The 21,356-nt window shown below is 39.2% G+C and overlaps 2 protein-coding genes across 2 annotated transcripts; both read left to right on the top strand.

The window, feature by feature from the left end:
• The first annotated feature begins 2,522 nt into the window (after positions 1-2,522).
• Positions 2,523-3,467, top strand: LOC134650527 (NADH-cytochrome b5 reductase-like). The gene has a single exon (XM_063505483.1). The coding sequence runs from the start codon at positions 2,571-2,573 to the stop codon at positions 3,450-3,452; it is 882 nt and encodes a 293-aa protein (XP_063361553.1). The 5' UTR covers positions 2,523-2,570; the 3' UTR covers positions 3,453-3,467.
• Positions 3,468-12,040: 8,573 nt separating this feature from the next.
• Positions 12,041-13,045, top strand: LOC134650428 (uncharacterized). Its single transcript, XM_063505382.1, has one exon. The coding sequence runs from the start codon at positions 12,041-12,043 to the stop codon at positions 13,043-13,045; it is 1,005 nt and encodes a 334-aa protein (XP_063361452.1).
• Positions 13,046-21,356: the final 8,311 nt, after the last annotated feature.

The following is a 21,356-nucleotide window of genomic DNA, read 5'->3' as shown; positions in this document are numbered from 1 at the left end:
CATACCCTTACGTCACAAGGCCTGTGTATTTATTCACACGACAGCGGTGGCGCTTTTTATCAAGCGTTGTTGGATTTTCGACTTTAAGCCTTGGTCGTTAAATCGAATTTAGAGTGTTGACAGATTCAAGCACTTTTTTTAACGCGTGTTGAAAAAGCTGCCGTGCGAAATACATATAGATGATCGAGCAGATCTTGTCAATAGAAAAAGGCGGCAAATTTGAAAAATGTAGGCGCGAAGGGATATCGTCCCATAGTAAATTTGAATTTCGCGCCTTTTTCTACTGACAAGATTTGGTTGACCATCTATATATATAGTCCGTCAACCAAATCTTGTCAGTAGCAAGTAGGGCAACACTCAAAGAGCAGTATTGCGCTAAGAATAGCAGCAATGTACATCGAGCCAAAAGATTTTTTTTTCCGCTGAGCGCGCCCTGCGTACGTCAATTCAAATTGTCACTCGCGGTTTATTGAAAAAATTTGAAACATGGACGGACAATTTAAAAGCGATGTTAAAACAATGTTAATCAAATTGATGAACAAATTTGAAGATATCAAAAACAACTCGCTATCGTAGTGCTTATATTCTCTTTGTTCCCTATCTATGTTTACTAAAATAAAATCATATCAAAATGCAGATAATTAGATAGTGCATATATTTGTTATTTACAATATAATATGCCACTTGTTAATGTAAATTAGTGTACTCTTCTGGATGAATATGACCTGTGTAATTTTTTTGATTGGTATATATTGTACAATAGGATTACATATTAAAAATAAAACAACTGATATTTGGGTGTTTATTTAATTTAAAGGTAAATAAGATGAGGGTCACTTTAGCGTACACTATAATTCAGGTCATTAATTGAAAAAATATAATGAAGTTACCAATGTTACCGGGTCACTTCAACCAAGCATAATACGGTTCTACTCTGTAGTATTCTATTGCATCTTTGTAAATAGTCACAACTGATTGCTGAAAATATTAGACATGTGGGCCTATGGACGGTTTCCAGGACACAATTTATGGTCTTGTTGGATAGATTTAGGCATACGTTTTAATTTTATTTATGCCTTTTAACCCTAAAACAAAAAAACTGAACATAATCTTAAAAGTTCGAAAGAGTTCTTCCAGTATGTACTTGTCATAACCTCAATTTTTAGTAATGTTTACCATCAACGAGCATGATTGTACATTGTAGGCCCCTTAGCTTTGCTTATTCTTATTTAATGTATTGGTATTTAATGGTGACAGCAGAAATATCTCTTGAAACAAAAACGATTCAGAATGAAAACCAAATGAAAACAAATAAGGTGACGGCTGTCGTTCACGATCCACATTCCACAGATAAAACACAGATGACACGCATTTTGGAATTATTCGAACACAGTGTTGCTAACCCGCGATTTTTCAAATTTGCCGCCTTTTACTACTGACAAGATTTGGTTGACGGACTTTATATACATTTCGGGGATTTCGGAAACGTTTCTAATGATTTCGATGAAATTTGCTATACCTACGGGAGTCTAAAATTTGCTATACCCACGGGGGTCTAAAATCGTAGGGTCTAGGTTTCCTTATGGTTTTCTTAAAACTTCTATAGACGTTGCGACATATGGCATACAGTCTGTGCGGAAAGAGAAGAGTCGTGGAATGTATGGGGCCCAATACAATCTACGACTCTTCTCTTTCCGCACAGACTCTATGCCATATGTCGCAACGTCTATAGAAGTTTTAAGGAAACCTAGAGGAAAAGGGCCCTCCACACTCGTGCGCGAATCGCGGTGCGAAGCCGCGAACGCGAGTGTGGCGTCGATTTCGCAGATTGTTCACGCCTTCGCGCATTATTCCCCATTTATTGTCGGTTTTTCGGCCCACGTCAAAGGAGGCGCGAAGCGCGAACTAGCAAGACTCCACATTACTCACTATTTTGGCTCATCAGTTGCAAGATTAATATTAATTATATTATATAAAGCGTCTATAATTTACGGTTTAACAACAAAACAAAATGGAAAAATAGCCACAGCAAGTATGATGCCGTAGATAAATGACAGTTAAACTCGATCAGCTGATGCTTTTCCGCCATCTTGGCGCGAACCAAACTGCGAATTCACCGTGAAGTGTGCGAGTGTGGAGTCATAATTTAACGTCGCGATATGTTCGCTCTGCGAAGTCGCGCCGCGATTCACGCGCATAGTCTGGAGGGGGCTAAACGATAAAAAAACAAGCGTGCTTGAAGTTGACACAAAAAAATTAAGTTGACACTGACACTTTTATCACTTTTGACAGATTCAAGATGTACATTATTATTATACATACGATAAAGGAAGTTTATTTTGTTGATTTGATTGGGTAATTAAAAAGTATGTAATAATTATTATAAAATATTAGATTCATAAGAAACTTGGTATGTTACATTAATAACTCAATGGATTATTCCGCTTCATCAGAAGTAATTTTTAAACAGCAGAAAGTTCGACGAAAAGTGATGAAACTGCTTTCTTTTCTTCATCATTTAGTTATGGACTAACGTGGTCAAGGATACAACTTATCAAGGAAAATAAGACATGAGACAGCCAATTGAACCAAGCAAAGAAGATTGCTGTAATAGTGGATGTAATCCGTGCGTATTTGACGTCTACGAAAAACAGCTAAAATTGTACGAAGCCTTTGTAAAGAATGGGGAATTGTCAGAAGTGGTAGAAGAAAATGCTATATCACAATTAGAATATACTAAGTTTACACTTGTACATAATTTAGAACTGTGTTCATTTCATATGATCCTTGCATTCAAAAGGACTGAATCTGTAACTGGGAAAAAACTATTTTGGAAAGCTGGTGATCATTTCTTAGTGAAATATAGTGCTGGAGGTGAAGTGTGTAGTAGAGCATATACTCCTATCAAATATAGTATTGAGAATAATGACTATGACTTTGTGGTAATTGTAAAGAAATATGAGAATGGACAAGTATCAAGTTATTTATGTAATATGACACCAGGGCAAGAAACTTTGTGGAGAGGGCCCTATGGATCTTTTGAATTGGTACCTAATAAGTATGAAAGAATAATTATGATTGCCCAAGGGACTGGCATAGCTCCATTCTTTTCTATTATACAAGATGTTTTAACCAATGAAGATGATTACACTAAAATAGTGTTATACTTCTGTTGTTCATCACCAGATACAATTATTTTAAGAAATGAATTATACTCGTTTAAATCTTATTGGAATTTTCAATATAATGTATTTATAAATAATTCAAATTGTATGCCAAAGTATCAGGAACCTATGCATAATAGGAAACTGGAGTTTATAGATTTAAAATCTTTAGAACCATTCTCCAGTAACGATCAATTTCTGCTTTGTGGATCATCTTCATTTATGAATGGTTTTAAAATCCTTTTAATTGAAGCAAATGTTTCTTCTGATAATATCAAGACATTTTAATAAATTGATATAAAAGAATTACAACTTTCATAGTGTTTTCTTTGTACATTTGATAAATTATCTTAGAAATTAATTCCATACACTTGTTGTTTATAAAAGCATGGTTTAGTTTAGACTGGAGGAATCTATATTCCCTCTTAAAGTATCAATCAAGTAACTTTTTAGAGAGTCATCCTTAAAAACGGATACATAGCATAATGTACAAGTCGCAAAATGAGCACTAGTGCAAATCGCAGAAGGTGCACGTAGTAAAACGAGCAGGTCGCAAAATGTGCAAGTCGTAAACAGTGCAGGTCGCAAAATGTGCAAATCGTAAGAAGTGCAGGTCGCATAATGTGCAAATCGTAAAAAGTGCAGGCCGCAATATGTGCAAATCGTAAAAAGTGCAGGTCGTGAAAGGTGCATATCGTTATATCGTTTGCTTTGTGTGTCGTCCATAGTTTAAGTGCATGGTTGAAAGGCCGACGGGCATATTTCAAAGCACTGCCTCATAAATTATTTACTCATAAAACAAGTTTACGATAAGGGATCAAAATAATAAAAAAAGATACCAGACTTGTTTCAAAATATTTTAATATTCGGTAATCAACAGAAGCCTTTTTGACAACGATGACGCTTTTTGGAACTGTAGTATCGGAGCTCTATTTCAAAATCTACACATTTTACGACCTGCTCATTATGAGAGTTGATTGCACATTTTGAGATCTGCTCATTATGAGATCTGCACATTATGCGATCTGCTCATTATGAGATATGCACATTTTGCGATCTGCTCATTATGAGATCTGCACATTTTGCGATCTGCTCATTATGAGATCTGCACATTTTGCGATCTGCTCATTTTACGTAGCCTGCACATTTTGCGACTTGGACATTATGCTATGTATCCTTAAAAACTGGCCAAGTGTAATTAAATTTGATTTGATACTACACAGTTTTTTGTATCGTACTTGTAGGATGGCCTTAATGTAATTGTATGGTACCATACATTAAGGCCATAGGACTCCAGGGTAGATTTTGTTTTTACTATTCATTCATTCAATACAAATTCATGACAAATCTGGTTTTTTATATATAGATGGTCAAGCAGATCTTGTCAGTAGAAAAAGGCGGCAAATTTGAAAAATGTAGGCGCGAAGGGATATCGTCCCATAGAAAATTTGAATTTCGCGCCTTTTACTACTGACAAGATTTGCTTGACCATCTATATCTAAAGTCGGACCAAGCTAACTCTGCATAGAATTTAAATAAAAAAACCCGACATTGTTATGTTCAAATCAAGTGCAAGTGCAACAAAAAAAATCATGGCATGGCATTGGTTGTGGCTAGTTTTGGTTCTCAGACGTCTTTATATTATAATGACGGAAATGTGTTTCAATTAGGCATTTTGTATTTATCTTGTAAGCGAGTGCTTTGTATATGTAGTATCCAATCCTTATTTTGTTCGTAGTTTTTACAATATTGGTGTCCTGTCACCGGTAGTAGGTTTGATTTATGTAAGTGAATGTTGTTAGTTCTGTTTAGTTTTGGATTGAGTCTTATCTCTTTCATGTTTGCAATGTGTGTGTGTGTGTGTGTGTGTGTGTGTGTGTGTATGTGATGCGTGTTACTTAAGTATAGCTGGTCAACCAAATCTTGACAGTAAAAAAAGGCGCGAAATTCAAATTTTCTATGGGATGATATCCCTTCGCGCCTACATTTTTCAAATTTGCCGCCTTTTTCTACTGTCAAGATCTGGTTGACCAAGTATATATGTTTTTATTACATATCTATTTGTGAGTTCCTGTAATTGGCTCTATATATCTATGTAAGATTCCATTGTCATTTAGTTAGCTGTTGGATCTCCTTATGTAAATAAGTAAGTAAATAATATAGCTGGTCAAGCAGATCTTGTCAGTAGAAAAAGGCGGCAAATTTGAAACATGTAGGCGCGAAGGGATAGGGTAATTGTGTCAGATACCGTCCAATTATAGGAGATGTCTACTTTGAAATGCTAAAAAAAAATATTTAAGTAGTCTTACTTAAATGTGCTATATTTGTTTGTATTGCTCATATTGTCTATTTTAGGTTAATATTACGTGACCTTAAATAATATTTACGGTTTATTTTATAAAAAATATATTTTGAAAAAGTAGGGTTATTTCAGTTTCCGTCCGCCTGTGAGCTACTTTTCGTCCACGTATGAGTCAGTTTTCGTCCACTGTATGAAAAAGTACTGTAGGGTGCATTATTGCATTGAAAATCAATTATACCTATCTTTATTTTTTGTTTTTATGTTATATAGATAATTCTTAGTTAGTTACTAGCTTCTGCCCGTGACTTCGACCGCGTAGAATGGTTATTTTCGTGATAAATATTTATATATATTTCCTTCCTCAGGACTCAGACCGACAAACAGTGTTACATTCGCATTTATAATATATAATATCAATATAATAAGGAATCATTTATTTTTAAGCTATGTACGTTACTAGTACCGACTTAGTTTTGTTTTACATATGCGACAAAAAAATCGCAGCGATTTTAAAATTGTGATTTGTCACATTTTTCCGCGACTGCTCGCGACGCCATTGTCACAAAGTGAATTGCAGCATACGGAGTTGTATGGCCCCGCGCGCACTGCGATAATAAAATCGCACCCCGGACCTCAGTCGGCATTTCGCTCTCCAAGAGTCAACATATCGGAACCTGCTTCTCCAATGGAGTCACAAGATGAGACGCTAGATGTTGACCGTTTAATTATAGAAATAGAAGGAGATCACCTTTGTGGTATAAATACTCAGTCATACAGCGATTGCATATTGTTTCACGCCTGGCGACTGGTACGAAATCCATGTCGAGAATGAACAAATCGTCGACTTTTCATCGCAGTGCGCGCAGTGAATTTTCTGCGATAAATTACAGCGCGATTCTAAAATCGTCTCGGCCGGCGCACACATGCTCACGTGTAAGGTGTCGGACCACTATCTCGTCGGCGTCAACCTAGCTGCCAGTACTGCAACCGATACACGCGGAGGGAGAAATAGAAACGGCATAGGACATAATAAGCGTCAAATGTGTGTACTTAATGATAGCCTAGTCGCAACAGAGTTACAAAAAATTAATTGGTCGGAAGTGTTCAATATTCATTGCCCGAAAGTAATGTATGAAACAATTTATCTCATTTTTAACACAATATATAATAAATCTAAAGTAATAAAATCGTATACTAGCAACAGAATAACACAACCTTGGATAACTAGTAATTTAAAAAACATGATAGCACGAAGAGATGAGTTGTTTCGAAAATGGAAATCTAGTCCTAAAAATATGATGATTAGATTAAATTATACCAGGTTCAGAAATTTAACGAATAAATGTATATACTCAGCAAAACAAACCTATAAACTAAATGAAATTAAGAATTGTGAGAATGATTTGAGAAAATTATGGGCTACGATAAATAGCTGGCTAGGCAACGTAAAATCAAACGTAGACGAGGTTATTAAAAAATATTTGGGTAAAAATACATCTATAGAGATGGTGTGTACAAACTTTGCCAAAACGTTTACCTCAGAAATTCAAAGTATTAAACATCAATGTACAGAAAAATTCCTAATTCGCGAGAGTTATGTTAAAGCGAGCGATGTGTCATTCCGTTATCAAAAAATATCACACATGGAAATAGAAAAAATTATAGATCAACTAAGTAATAGGAAATCTCCGGGTCTGGATGGTATAAGGAGTAAAGATTTAAAAATTGTAAAAACGAGCATAAGCCCTATTTTGGCAAAGTTTGTAAACGCCTGTGCCTCATCAGGTACCTACCCAGATTTGTTAAAAAAATCAATAATCCGACCTATATATAAACAGGGGAATCACCTAGACTACTCAAACTACAGACCCATAGCCATACTGTCAGTGATTAATAAAATAGTGGAAAAAGTTATAGTATCACAAATAAGTATTTAGAAAAGAATAACATTATATCTGATACCCAGCACGGGTTTAGGCGCGCGCGTAGCACCGCAACCGCTTTAGCCGCGTTCACAGATGAGGTTAATGAACACTTAAACGATAGAAAGTACGTTGTCACCCTATATATTGACTTTAAAAAAGCATTCGATACCTTGGACCACGGACAGCTCATTGTTGCCATGCAAGAGTGTGGGGTCCGTGGTCCGGTACTCGAGTGGTTCAGAAATTACCTAACTAACAGGACCTTAACCACTGTGGTCGACGGAGAGAGCGGGGAGGAGGCCAGCGTGATCTACGGCGTGCCGACTGGTTCTATCTATGGTCCTGTAGGCTACATTATGCATGTGAACAGCATGAGTAACGTGGTCCAGAACTGTTCGACCTTGTAGTGTATAGAACTATACATGCTTATATACGTGTATTTCAATGCTATATAATCAATGATCTTATGAATAAAGAGTAGTCTTATTTAGAATCTGGTTGTGTCAATACACCTCCCGACATCCATCCTCATATGGCGATCCTGCCATCGCAGCGCTTTGCGCGCTGCCTATCGCGACGTCCGCGACCGTGACTACCGCGCGCGAGTGTTACATTTATTTATCAAGGACTAAATCTTTGGCTGTGAAAAACAAAATTAAAGACGGTGCTCAACATGGAACTCATTTCAAATATGAAATTATAAGTGCGGAACGAAGATGGGGTCTTCTCAAGCAAAAGAAGAGGTCGTTATAGCCCAGAATGCTGCCGGGGGCTCCAGCAACAGCGCCGAGGTGGTTAAGAGTATAAATACCACAAATATTCTGCTCGTCGTGGTGGTATGCATCTTTGGTATCATATGCTTGGGTGCTGCATACTACTTTTATAGAAGATGCCACAAAAGGTGGATACGTGAGGAGATTCGCGGGCACGCATTGAGGAGCTCGATTTTTCGCCGGACGCCGAAATCGGAAAACGAGGTTTAACTACGTGCGTGTTTGAACTTTTGTAGCGGAATACGGACTATATACAGCTCAATGAACAAAAGCGTCGAAATAAAAAGTGCAGTGTAAAGTAAAGTGCGCGTTGTAACCGTCTGTGCCATGTGTAGCCGTCTGTACCTACTCACCGGACAATGAGTAAGATTAGAACTTAATTGGTTTATAATTAGCATATCACGTAGCAATAGCTTAAGGCGAATATATCTTTTAATTTTAATTATGAATTAGTATGGCAGATGAATTATTAGATTTAATTAAGCAGTTAACTGTTATAAGACAATATTTAATTAAAATCGGTCCTAAGAGAAGAGTAGGACAAATTGTTAAAAATAAGTTGATTGAAGCACAAGCTGTGCATGCTGATTATTCTACTTTTTTGGATAGTTTAGAAGAAATTGAGGAGAGCATAAAAAACGACGATCTTATAACTATAAAGAAATTTTGTAGCCAGTTTGATGCATTGTATGCAGAAATTTTAGAATTGTGTAGTGATACTAATATGTCCGAGATGGAGAAGTTTAACTTAAAAACGGCTTTGAGTTTATTACCAGTAATGAAAGATGATATTAATGAAATTCAGAATTTAATTGACGGTATTGAGTATTATCAATCACTTCTCGATAACGATTCAAAAATGAAACTGGTAACCTTCGTCTTAAAAAGTAGGCTTTCTCAGTCAGCTAAACTAAAGCTGCTACCAGAATATACTACCGTTGACGCTTTAATCACGGATATGAAAAATGAGCTTTTACCAAAAAAGTCAGTGCCATGTTTACAAAAACAACTTTTAAGTTTAAAACAAAACGAAATGTCTATCGATGACTATGGTAAACAATTAGCAGAAATGTTTGTCGATCTTACTTTGTCGCAGGCGGGTGATAATGCCGATAATTATAAGGTATTGCGACCCTTAAATGAACGCCAGGCTATTCAGAGCTTCGCTGATGGGCTGCGAAATCGCAGACTCAGCACTATAATCGCTGCGCGGAATTTTACCACCCTAAAAGATGCAGTTCAAGCTGCCATAGATTACGACCGGTCCACTCCAAGTACGTCTGAAGGGATTTTGACAATGGCACGTAATCATAATTATAATTCGAGATATTTCAGAGGCCCATCATCCTCGTACTCTAGGGGACACCGTGGAAGGTCGTACTCAACACGCGGCCATCAACCGGCAAGGTACGGGTTCAGTAGCCGACAGCGAGGCACGGGACGTGGCTTCCAACCTGCGGCTGCCCGAGGAGCAACGAGGCCTTACCAGCAGAATAGAGGTAGGTCCCAATTCTATTCCAACAGAGCTAGGAACAATGGGATACGCAGTCAACAGCAAGTACATGTAATGACGGATAGTAACGTGTCGAATAGTAACGAGAATCAGTTTTTTCGTGACTGAAGAATATATTTTAATTAACAGCAATAAGAAACATAGTTATGTAGAATTATCTTTTGGTAACGGTATTTCGACTCAATATTTAATTGATACGGGTTCTACCATATGTGCTATAAAATATAAGTACATACATAATCAGAATATTCCAATCCATAACGATAATGTAGTAGTCAGCGGATTGGGCGGCAAAGTCCAACCTATCGGATATGTTTACTTAGACCTTAATTATGGAGATCATAGCCTTAATCAAAAGTTTTATGTTTTCAATTCTTTGCCATGTACGGCTGGCGGCATCTTAGGACATGACTTTTTCAGAAAGTACACGTCAACTATAGACTACTATGATAGCACTTTGACTTTAAGGAATGGCTTAGATTGTAAAATAATATTACCGCTATTTATAGAGGATAGCAACCGTTTGACGGTACCGGCTAGGTCGGAATCTATACGTTACATAAAGACGAATATGGAAGAGGAATGTGTGGTGTGCGCGAATGAGATTCAACCCGGATTGTTTATGGCTAGTGCATTAGTGAAACCTAATAATGGAAAGATACCTATTCGTTTGCTTAATACGACTGAAAATGATTTGACTATTAACAAATTAAACCCGACTATTCACAAAGCAAGTGATTACGATGTATGTATGTTTGGCGAAACGCATAAAAATGCGGAACGGGTTAAAAAGATGTTTTCTTATTTAAAAATTAGTCACTTAAATAGAGAGGAACAAATTTCTATTGAGAAATTGTGTGCTAAATACTGCGATATTTTTTATTTGCCAGGGGACAAATTAACGACAACGAACATTTATAAGCATAAAATTACTTTAAAACAGGATGTACAACCAGTGTACTCTAAACCGTATAGGCTGCCACATTCCCAACAAGGTGAAGTACAAAGACAGTTAGATAGTATGTTGGATCAAGGTATTATAGAGCCGTGTAGAAGCGAGTGGTCAAGCCCAATATTACTAGTGCCTAAAAAATCGGATAGCAGTGGAAACAAGAAATGGCGATTAGTAGTGGACTACCGTAAACTTAATGATTGTATTACAGATGATAAATTCCCGCTTCCCAATATTACAGAGATTTTAGATTCGTTATCCGGTAGTATTTACTTTACCCATTTAGACTTAAATCAGGGTTATTACAACGTTGAGTTAGAGCCAGACAGTAGAAAATATACAGCTTTCTGTGGGGGTAGATGGCAAATGACTCGCATGCCTCAAGGGTGTAAAACTAGTCCGAATTCATTTTCCAGGATGATGACCATGGCAATGGCTGGATTAACTTATCAAAAATGTTTTGTTTACCTAGATGATCTCATAATTTTCGGCCGTAATTTAAATGAACACAACAAAAATTTACAGGATGTTTTTGAAAGACTTAGAAGCGTAAATTTAAAATTGAATCCGGAAAAATGTGATTTTTTGCGAAAAGATATACTTTATTTAGGACATGTCGTATCAGGTAATGGAGTGTTGCCAGATCCAGCTAAAATTGAAATTATGAAGAATTATCCAGTTCCTAAAAGCACAGACGAGGTGAAACGTTTTGTAGCTTTCGCAAATTATTACCGAAAATTCATTCCAAATTTTGCCGAAAAAGCTTATTACTTGAATTTGTTATGTAGAAAAAATATTAAGTTTCAATGGGATGATAACTGTCAAAAAGCATTCGAATGTCTCAAAGACTGCATGGTATCACCATGTGGCCTAGCCTATACAAATTTTACCTTTCCTAACACTACACAACCTAACAGCTTATCAATAAATAATATTTTAAACAAGTATCGGCGTTTCACGCCGCGTCCGTTACATAAGCATCGCGTAGTATACTTATAGGTAGGTATGCATAGCGTGCCGCCGCGCGCGCCTATGAACGAAAGCCAAACCAGTCGATACTCACCCTTCACGACGCAACTACGCGGCTCGCCTGCGCTCGCGCGGCCGTGTTTTGATTTACGTAAATCTGTAATTGTTATTAATTATACTAACGTTACTAATATGTTTGTGCTTGCGACTGTGCATATCAAGTAACTAATAAACTAACAAGTGTGTGATATAAACTAAACTATAGACCTAAGGCTTACTGACTAATCCGGTGGTTGTGTTTATAACTTTATACCTTCATAGACTTATCTATCCTGTGCAGCGCCTTCTTAAATTTTATTTGGGGTATTTCTACCGTTCAATAATAGTGACTTTTTACATATGTTTCTTCATGTGCCTGCCTGTTTAATTAAATAAAGACAATATGAATAAACAGTGTTATCAGTTACTACGGAACCTCATCATCACCCCCTATACTGGTGACCACGACAGAGCCATGGGAACACGGGATAACCAGCCGCCGCCGACCGGCCAACCGCCAGCGGTTCCTGGAAACGCCGCCGCTAGTGAGGAGACAGCGCCCGCGCCCGCGACCGGCACATCTATGCCACCCGGCAGTAGTGATGGGAGCGTGTCGATAAACACGCACGATGTGTTCAGAGTGGGAATAAAAGTGCCTCCCTTTTGGCCAGAAGAGCCGGACATTTGGTTTGCTCAGATTGAGGGCCAATTCGACCTACAGCGGATTACGAGCGATACTACAAAATTCAATTACGTAATTAGCCATCTAGACAACCATCACTCCAGGGCCGTAAAGGATATAATAATAAAACCTCCTGCAAGCGGCAAATATGAAAAGCTCAAAGGTGAGCTCATCAGAAGATTAAGCGACTCGAAAGAAAAACGCATCAAGCAACTGATGATGCACGAGGAGCTGGGCGAGCGGAAGCCGTCGGAGTTCCTGCGCCACCTCCAGGGACTGGCGGGCGTCAGCGTGGACGACGACTTCATGAAGACTATGTGGATCGGCCGCCTGCCGCACGGAATTCAAACAGTGCTAGCCGGGCAACCCAGTACAGCGACGCTCGAAGCCCTCGCCGACCTGGCGGATCGGGTCAACGACCTGGCTTCAGCTTCGCCACGCGTGGCAGCCGTCGGCAATGCAGTTCCCGGATCGGTGATCAGTGACCTCGCAAAAGAACTCGCGGAACTTCGGCGGGAGCTTCGGGAGTTGAAGACTGGACCTGGTCGAAGCTCCAGATCCCGCACCTCATCCGCGCAGGGCAGCCGCAACAGCTCCAGGCAACGCTCCGAATCGAATTATAGAAAATACCCAACTTGCTGGTATCATAGCAAATTCGGAGAGAAAGCCAGCAGGTGCACCCGCCCATGTGACTACTCTTCGGAAAACGCGAAGGGCGGTCGATAATGGCGGCTGACGATTGCCCTCCAACTTCAAGAGGCCGCCTGTTCGTGACCGACCGATCTTCGAAGACGCAGTTCCTGGTCGACACTGGTAGCGACCTCTGTGTCTACCCAAGGTCATCACTTCGCGAACGTCGTTCAAAAACGGACTATAGTTTATGTGCAGCTAATGGTTCTAGTATAAGTACATATGGGTATGTCCATTTTGATTTAGACCTTAGTTTACGTAGAACATTTCCATGGCGCTTTGTAGTAGCAGATGTGACAAAACCAATAATTGGCGTAGATTTTTTAAACTTTTATGATCTCTTGGTTGACTGTCGCCGTAAACGCTTAATAGATAATCTCACGATGCTCTCAGCTGTTGCTACCTCAGCCCATGGTTGTAATATTTCATCTGTGAAAGTAGTGACTGGCGAGTCTCGTTATCATAAAATTCTTGACGATTTCATCGAAATCACTCGTCCAGCCGGTACACATCACACTGTTAAGCATAACACCGTACACCACATTAGAACAACACCAGGCCCTCCAGTCTCGTCCCCACCTCGCCGTTTAGCCCCCGACAAGCTCAAAATCGCGCGACAGGAATTCCAGTCTATGCTGGCCAATGGCACAGCTAGACCTTCGGAAAGCCCGTGGTCATCACCACTTCACCTGGCGCCGAAGAAAAACAACGGGTGGCGTCCCTGCGGCGATTACCGTAAGTTAAATGCCCGTACAGTGCCTGACATGTATCCGATTAAACACATTCACGACTGTACGCACAGTGTTGCAGGTTGTAGCATATTTAGCACAATTGACCTCGAAAAAGCGTATAATCAGATACCTGTCAGCCCCGAGGATATACCAAAGACCGCTATTACAACCCCTTTCGGTCTATATGAGTTTCCCTACATGGGGTTTGGCTTCAGAAACGCGGGGCAAACTTTTCAACGGTTTGTTGACGAGGTGACCAGAGGCCTCGATTTCATCTATGCGTACTTGGACGATTTCCTCATTTACTCACGCAGTGAAGCTGAACATGAGGAACATCTCCGCAAGGTTTTCCAGAGGCTCAAGGACTACGGCCTCATGGTGAACACAGCCAAGTGCGTCTTTGGCGAAAAAGAGGTAACATTTTTAGGATACCGGATCTCAGAGAGAGGCTGCAAACCGCTCGACGCCAAGGTACAGGCAGTCAAGGATTTCCCGCCTCCTACAAACGTCCGTCAACTTAGAGGTTTTTTGGGTATGCTCAATTTTTACAGGAGATTTCTTCCGCGAGCAGCCCAGATCCAGGCTCCTCTTCACGCTCTACTGACTGGTTCGGTAAAAGGTTCCCAACCCATCACTCTCGAAGGAGAGACTCTAGCAGCCTTCGAAGCCTGCAAAGAGAGCTTATCCAATGCTGCTCTGCTGGCTCACCCCGACTGCTCCGCTAGTCTCGCTGTGGTTACTGACGCATCAGATAAAGCCCTTGGTGCAGTACTGCAGCAGTTCAGGGACGGCACTTGGGAACCGCTCGCGTTCTTCTCGAGGAAGCTTACACCTGCACAAGTTAAGTACTCTCCTTATGACAGGGAGCTGCTTGCCATTTATGAAGCTGTTAAGTACTTTCGGCACATGCTCGAGGCCAGGCATTTTGTCGTATATACTGACCACAAACCGATCAGTTTCGCATTTCACGAACGAAAAACAAACTGTTCGCCGCGTCAATTTAGGCATCTCGACTTCATCTCCCAGTTCACAACGGACATCCGGCATATATCCGGAAAGGATAATATTGTCGCCGATACCCTGTCGCGTATCGAAGAACTGGGAGCACCGGTAAGTCTCGAGGCTCTAGCCGAAGGTCAAGCTTCTGATCCTGAGTTGCAAGCACTCCTAAGCGAAGGTTCCTCGCTGCAGCTGCGAAAGCTACATGTACCTGGGAGTAGTGTCCCTCTGTACTGCGATGTCAGTACCCCGACCTCCAGACCTTATGTCAGTAAGTACTTGCGCAAGCAAGTTTTTGATAGTTTGCACTCTCTTAGTCACCCCGGATCCAACGCGTCGGCTAAGCTAGTCGCCGAAAGGTTTGTGTGGCCCGGCGTTCAGAAAGACTGTAGAGAGTGGACTCGCGCGTGTATCCAGTGCCAGCGGGCGAAGGTCAATCGACATGTGACCGCCCCCCTTGGTACCTTCAACTTACCGCGCGCCCGTTTCAAACAGGTTCACATTGATTTGGTCGGACCTCTTCCTCTCTCGCATGGATATCGGTACTGTCTGACAGCCGTAGACCGGTTCACCCGGTGGCCGGAAGCAGTACCGATCGAGGACATGACTGCGGAAACTGTTGCCAAGGCTCTACTATCAAACTGGATAGCTCGATTCGGTTCTCCAACAGACATAACAACCGACCGCGGAAGCCAGTTTGAATCCGAGTTGTTCCAATGTCTGTCAAAGTTGGCCGGATTCGAACACAAAAGGACAACAGCCTATCATCCAGCGTGCAATGGATTAGTGGAGCGCTTCCACAGGCAATTAAAAGCCGCAATAGTATGTCACGCGAACGAGAAGTGGACCGAATCGTTACCCTGGGTTCTACTTGGAATAAGGACTGCCTTCAAGGAAGACTTACAGTCATCTTCAGCCGAACTGGTGTACGGAGAACCTCTAAGGCTTCCTGGTGAGTTCTTTGACTCAAACATGACTGGTACAACAGACATGTCTGTATTCACCGCCAGACTCAGGAACTTCGCCGAAAAGCTAAGGCCTATACCTGCTTCTCGCCACACGAAACCTAAGGTATTTGTATACAAAGAACTTTCAACCTGCGAGTACGTGTTCCTCCGAGAACACCCATCACGAGGTCCACTGCAACCAGCATACTCTGGACCCCATAAGGTAATATCTCGTGATGACAAGGTTTTCAGGATTGTTCTGCACAATACAGAGAAGACAGTGTCCATAGACCGACTTAAGCCGGCCTTCACACTGTCTCCCGACATGGGAAGTGATAATCACACTACTGATCCACCTACGGTAGCAAATCATCACTCTCGTCAGCAGATCACTCCTAGTGCTACACCTCAACAACCTGATCAGGCTGTAATAACTCCTGCAGCTGCAACTGAACAGAACACCACACGTTCAGGTCGCCAGGTAAGATTCCCTGATCATTACAAGGATTATTATCGCCCTTGACGGTCTCTGGGGGGGAGTGGTGTGGCCTAGCCTATACAAATTTTACCTTTCCTAACACTACACAACCTAACAGCTTATCAATAAATAATATTTTAAACAAGTATCGGCGTTTCACGCCGCGTCCGTTACATAAGCATCGCGTAGTATACTTATAGGTAGGTATGCATAGCGTGCCGCCGCGCGCGCCTATGAACGAAAGCCAAACCAGTCGATACTCACCCTTCACGACGCAACTACGCGGCTCGCCTGCGCTCGCGCGGCCGTGTTTTGATTTACGTAAATCTGTAATTGTTATTAATTATACTAACGTTACTAATATGTTTGTGCTTGCGACTGTGCATATCAAGTAACTAATAAACTAACAAGTGTGTGATATAAACTAAACTATAGACCTAAGGCTTACTGACTAATCCGGTGGTTGTGTTTATAACTTTATACCTTCATAGACTTATCTATCCTGTGCAGCGCCTTCTTAAATTTTATTTGGGGTATTTCTACCGTTCAATAATAGTGACTTTTTACATATGTTTCTTCATGTGCCTGCCTGTTTAATTAAATAAAGACAATATAAATAAACAGTGTTATCAGTTACTACGGAACCTCATCATCACCCCCTATAACCACCAGTTTTACAATATCCTGATTTTTCAGAGGAAAATGAATATATTATACAAACAGATGCTTCCAAATTTTCAATAGGTGCAATTATGTCTAATTCAAATGGATTACCCATAGCTTACGCAAGTAGGAGCTTAAATAAAGCCGAAATTCAATACCCTACAGTGGAAAAGGAATTGCTCGCCGTGGTTTGGGCAGTTAAACATTTTAGGCCATATCTGTACGGGCGTAAATTTAAAATATGTACCGATCATAAACCTCTCGTGTACTTATTCAATATGAAAGATCCCTCGAGTAGATTATTAAAATTTAGAATGGCATTAGAAGAGTACGATTACGTGGTTGAATATGTGAAAGGCAAGGACAACGTGGCTGCAGACGCATTGTCCCGGATACGCATTACGTCAGAGGAATTGAAAGAAATGAATGAACATGTAATTAACGTGATGACTAGAGCGCAGAAAAGAAGGATGGATGCGGTATCCCCGGTTGATATGGTTTCTACTGACGACAGGTCTGATCAACCAAGAGTTGTAGCAACACATAGCAAACCGAAGGATTCCGTAGAGTTGAGATTTCTAGATATAAAAAGTATAGATAGGTTAAAAAGAGAAAAACGAATTAATCACGAGAGTAAAACATTATGTTATAGCCAGGAAAGAAAGACAATTTATATTAAACAAGTATCTCAATCACAACTGACGCGAGCCGCTTTTGTGAGAGAACTTAGTGAGTTATGTAAGAAAATAAAAGTTGATGACATATATTTCATTAAAAATAAATATAATAATATATTTGTCGAGAAATTAGTTAGCGAAATACAAAATATGGTGGATTGGTCCGGACCACAACTACATATATTAAATGAAGTAAAGCGAATATATGACAAAGACGATAAAAGAGTCATACTTAATGATTTTCACCTTTTACCCACGAGTGGCCACGCGGGTATAAGGAGAATGTATAACAATTTGAAAAAGTACTATTACTGGCCTGGCCTTGAAAACGATATTAAAGAATTCGTAAGTAAGTGTGAAAAGTGCCAGCGCCAAAAATATACGGTTCAGATAAAAGAACCTATGGTCGTGACGTCAACAGCGCACTCTGCGTTTGAAAAAATATTCTTAGACATAGTGGGCCCTCTAGATAAGGATAATTATAATCATTCATATATTCTAACTTTACAATGCGAACTATCCAAATACGTTTGTGCATATCCCCTTGTTTCTAAAACTTCTACAGAGGTTGCAAAATGTTTTGTAAACAATTTCATACTTTAACATGGCATACCAAACACCATAGCGACTGACAGAGGCACAGAATTTATCTCCACAACTATGAAAGAGGTATGTAAAATTTTAAATATCAATCAAATTAACTCTACCGCTTATCATCACCAATCTATTGGATCTCTGGAAAATTCACACAAACATTTAGGTGCATTTCTACGCATACAGACCGACAATCACCCCGAGGCTTGGAGTGAATGGCTTCCCTTTTGGAGTTTCGCTTATAATACATCAGTGCACTCGGAAACGCAGTTCACCCCTTTCGAATTGGTCTACGGTAAGCAATGTAATTTACCAAATAACTTAGTTACATCCATAGACCCGCTTTATAACTATGATGATTATCCAAAAGAACTAAAGTATCGTTTACAAGTTACACAGAGAGAGGCACGTGACAACTTATATTCTAGTAAATTACAGCGTAAATTCAGGTACGACTCCTATATAAATCCAGTCACTTATAAACCCAACGATCAAATTTTAATAAAAAACGAGACTGGTAATAAACTCCAAAGCTTATATTCAGGACCATATATTGTAGTAAAAGACATTCCACCCAATGTAAAAATAATTAAAAATGGTAAATATGATGTAATTCACAAAAACAGAACTAAGCCTTTCATACCATGATGCAATGTTAGCATACTGTCTATTTTTGTTTTACGGTGGTTGATGCATTAAATGTATTTGTAATTCGATCTGCATTGTCTGTATTATTGTAAACAAGAGTTGTAACTCTTAACATACTAATTAGTTTTAAGTAATGATAAGATCAGATAGGTAATTTCATTGTTAAAGCATGATAATTTCAACAAAAAAAAAAAAAAAAACTTGTACTTAATTTTTTTTTTTTCCCCTCCGTGGGAGATGTAGTGTATAGAACTATACATGCTTATATACGTGTATTTCAATGCTATATAATCAATGATCTTATGAATAAAGAGTAGTCTTATTTAGAATCTGGTTGTGTCAATACACCTCCCGACATCCATCCTCATAACCTATATGTATGCAGACGACACATGCATAATGTACGCAGACAAGGACATAAAAAATGTTGAAAAATGTATCCAGAATGATTTTATAAACATAATAAAGTGGTCTCATGACAATGGAATCATACTAAACTTAGAAAAAACTAAATGTATGTTAATTAAGTCACCTTATTTGCAGGCCCCGAGCGATATTATTATTAACATAATAGGGCATACCTATGAATGTTTACATAAGAACCAAATAAATTGTAAATGTTCCAGTATTGAATTTGTAGATAAGTATAAGTACCTAGGTTTGACTATTGATACCAAGTTCAATTGGGGCATCCACATAGATATAGTATGCAATAAACTTCGAGCAATTATGACAAAATTATATAGTTTAAAAAATATTGTAAACAGGAAAATATTGCACACTTTATATCATTCGTTAGCCGAGTCAATAATTTGTTATGGTTTAAATGCATATGGGCGAACTTTTAAAACTTACCTAGATAAAATATGTAACATCCAAATTAGAATAATTAAAAATATATTAGTTGATAAAAACACTAAACTTAATTGCAAACAAAACTACACGTTATTGTATAAAAAGTTAAAAATTTTACCAGTTCATGAAAAAGTTAAATACTTATTATGTATAGAAAACTATGGCCTTGACAGCTTTAAAACATGTAGAAAACCATTACGTAATTTTAGGGTAAGCACAAAACGAAAATATGTACAATATAATACTAATAATTATTACGGCCAAAGAACTCGTAAATACTTAATACCTAAGATTCTTAACCAACTAAATAGTTCAATAGACCAATGTAAAAGTAAACAGATGTTTAAAAAAAGATTAAAATCACTATTTCTAGATAATATAAATCCATAGTATGAATGTATAGTTTTACTAGTGTTCGTTTGTATTATTGCAATATTGCATTAACCTTGGGTGAATATTTCACCTCACGAGAGAAGCCTAGTACAATAATAAAACATAAAATCATAATAATAAGGATCAGGGTGATGTTGTCGTGAGGTGAAGTAGGTACCTACGCATGCTGACCGTACAGTGTTACAAACCGGTCTTGTTCAATTATTATATATTATGCATGGTAACTTTAGATTTAACTTAACCTAAGAATATATATACAGTTTGCTCTGTACTCTGTAGGTATAACGCATAAAGTACATACTTATAAACATAATCGAGAGCGCACTATTCGCCAACAAACTGTCTACAGTTTGGCGAAACTTTTGTATACCTAGACATAAGTATTTTTTTGAAATAAATAAAAAAAAAAAAAAAAAAAATTAAAATCGTGGTGCGCGCTTGGCCTTACAGACGCCCGGACCGTGACTTTGCGGTCCGGCGCACGTTCGATCGTGTGTAAGGTGATCCGCCGTATGTACGTCCATTAAAGCCGTGTAACAGACAACCGCACCCATGAGTGAGAGCGAGAAAGAGATGGCTTTTAAGGACGCAGTTTTATAAAGCCCCACATTCACACTCCTACCGTGTAGGCCGCCTCGTAGTCCGCCTCGTTGGGTAGGATTGTGTATGGGGGTTGTGGACTACGAGCCGTCCTACAAACGGCTAAACGGTAGGACGGCTCGTAGTCTACAACCCCCATACACAATCCTACCCAACGAGGCGGACTACGAGGCGGCCTACAAGGTAGGAGTGTGAATGCGGGGCTTAAGTGAGAGCGAAAAACAGATACTTATTAAACCAGCATCCACACGGCCTGGTACAGCTATCAGTTCATGCTGTAGGATATAGAGCGAGATAGGGAGACAATTATATGTCTCATTCTTGCAGGACTATTTTGTAACATCGTGTAAATACTGCTTAATAATCATAGACATTTCAATTATTTTAAAGCCCGCTCCACACTCGTGCGCGAGATATTAAGGAGGGAAAATCGTAAGATTTGACATTTTTTATATTAAGATTCGAGTAATGCTTGATGCTTAAATAATTAATTGCCTATTTTAACTTATTTCCTCGCATATTTGGGGCAAACCACTATGCTCCGGTGGGAATAGCAATTCGTGGAATCGTCTCATTGTCGGACTCAGTTCAATTCTTTCATTTCGTCGAACAAAATCGAAACTCATCCACGAATTGCTATTTTCGCCCTCAGTAATCATGTAATAATAAATCTCGTCTACACCACTCATAGTACATGGACGGAAACTGAAACAATATTTAAAGCTATTTTTAGTTTTCGACCACGTATTTTAAACATGATTT

Source organism: Cydia amplana, chromosome 8 (genome assembly GCF_948474715.1).
Source record: "Cydia amplana chromosome 8, ilCydAmpl1.1, whole genome shotgun sequence".
NCBI classification, from domain to species: Eukaryota; Metazoa; Arthropoda; class Insecta; order Lepidoptera; family Tortricidae; genus Cydia; species Cydia amplana.
This window is presented reverse-complemented; position numbering and strand designations above follow the sequence as displayed.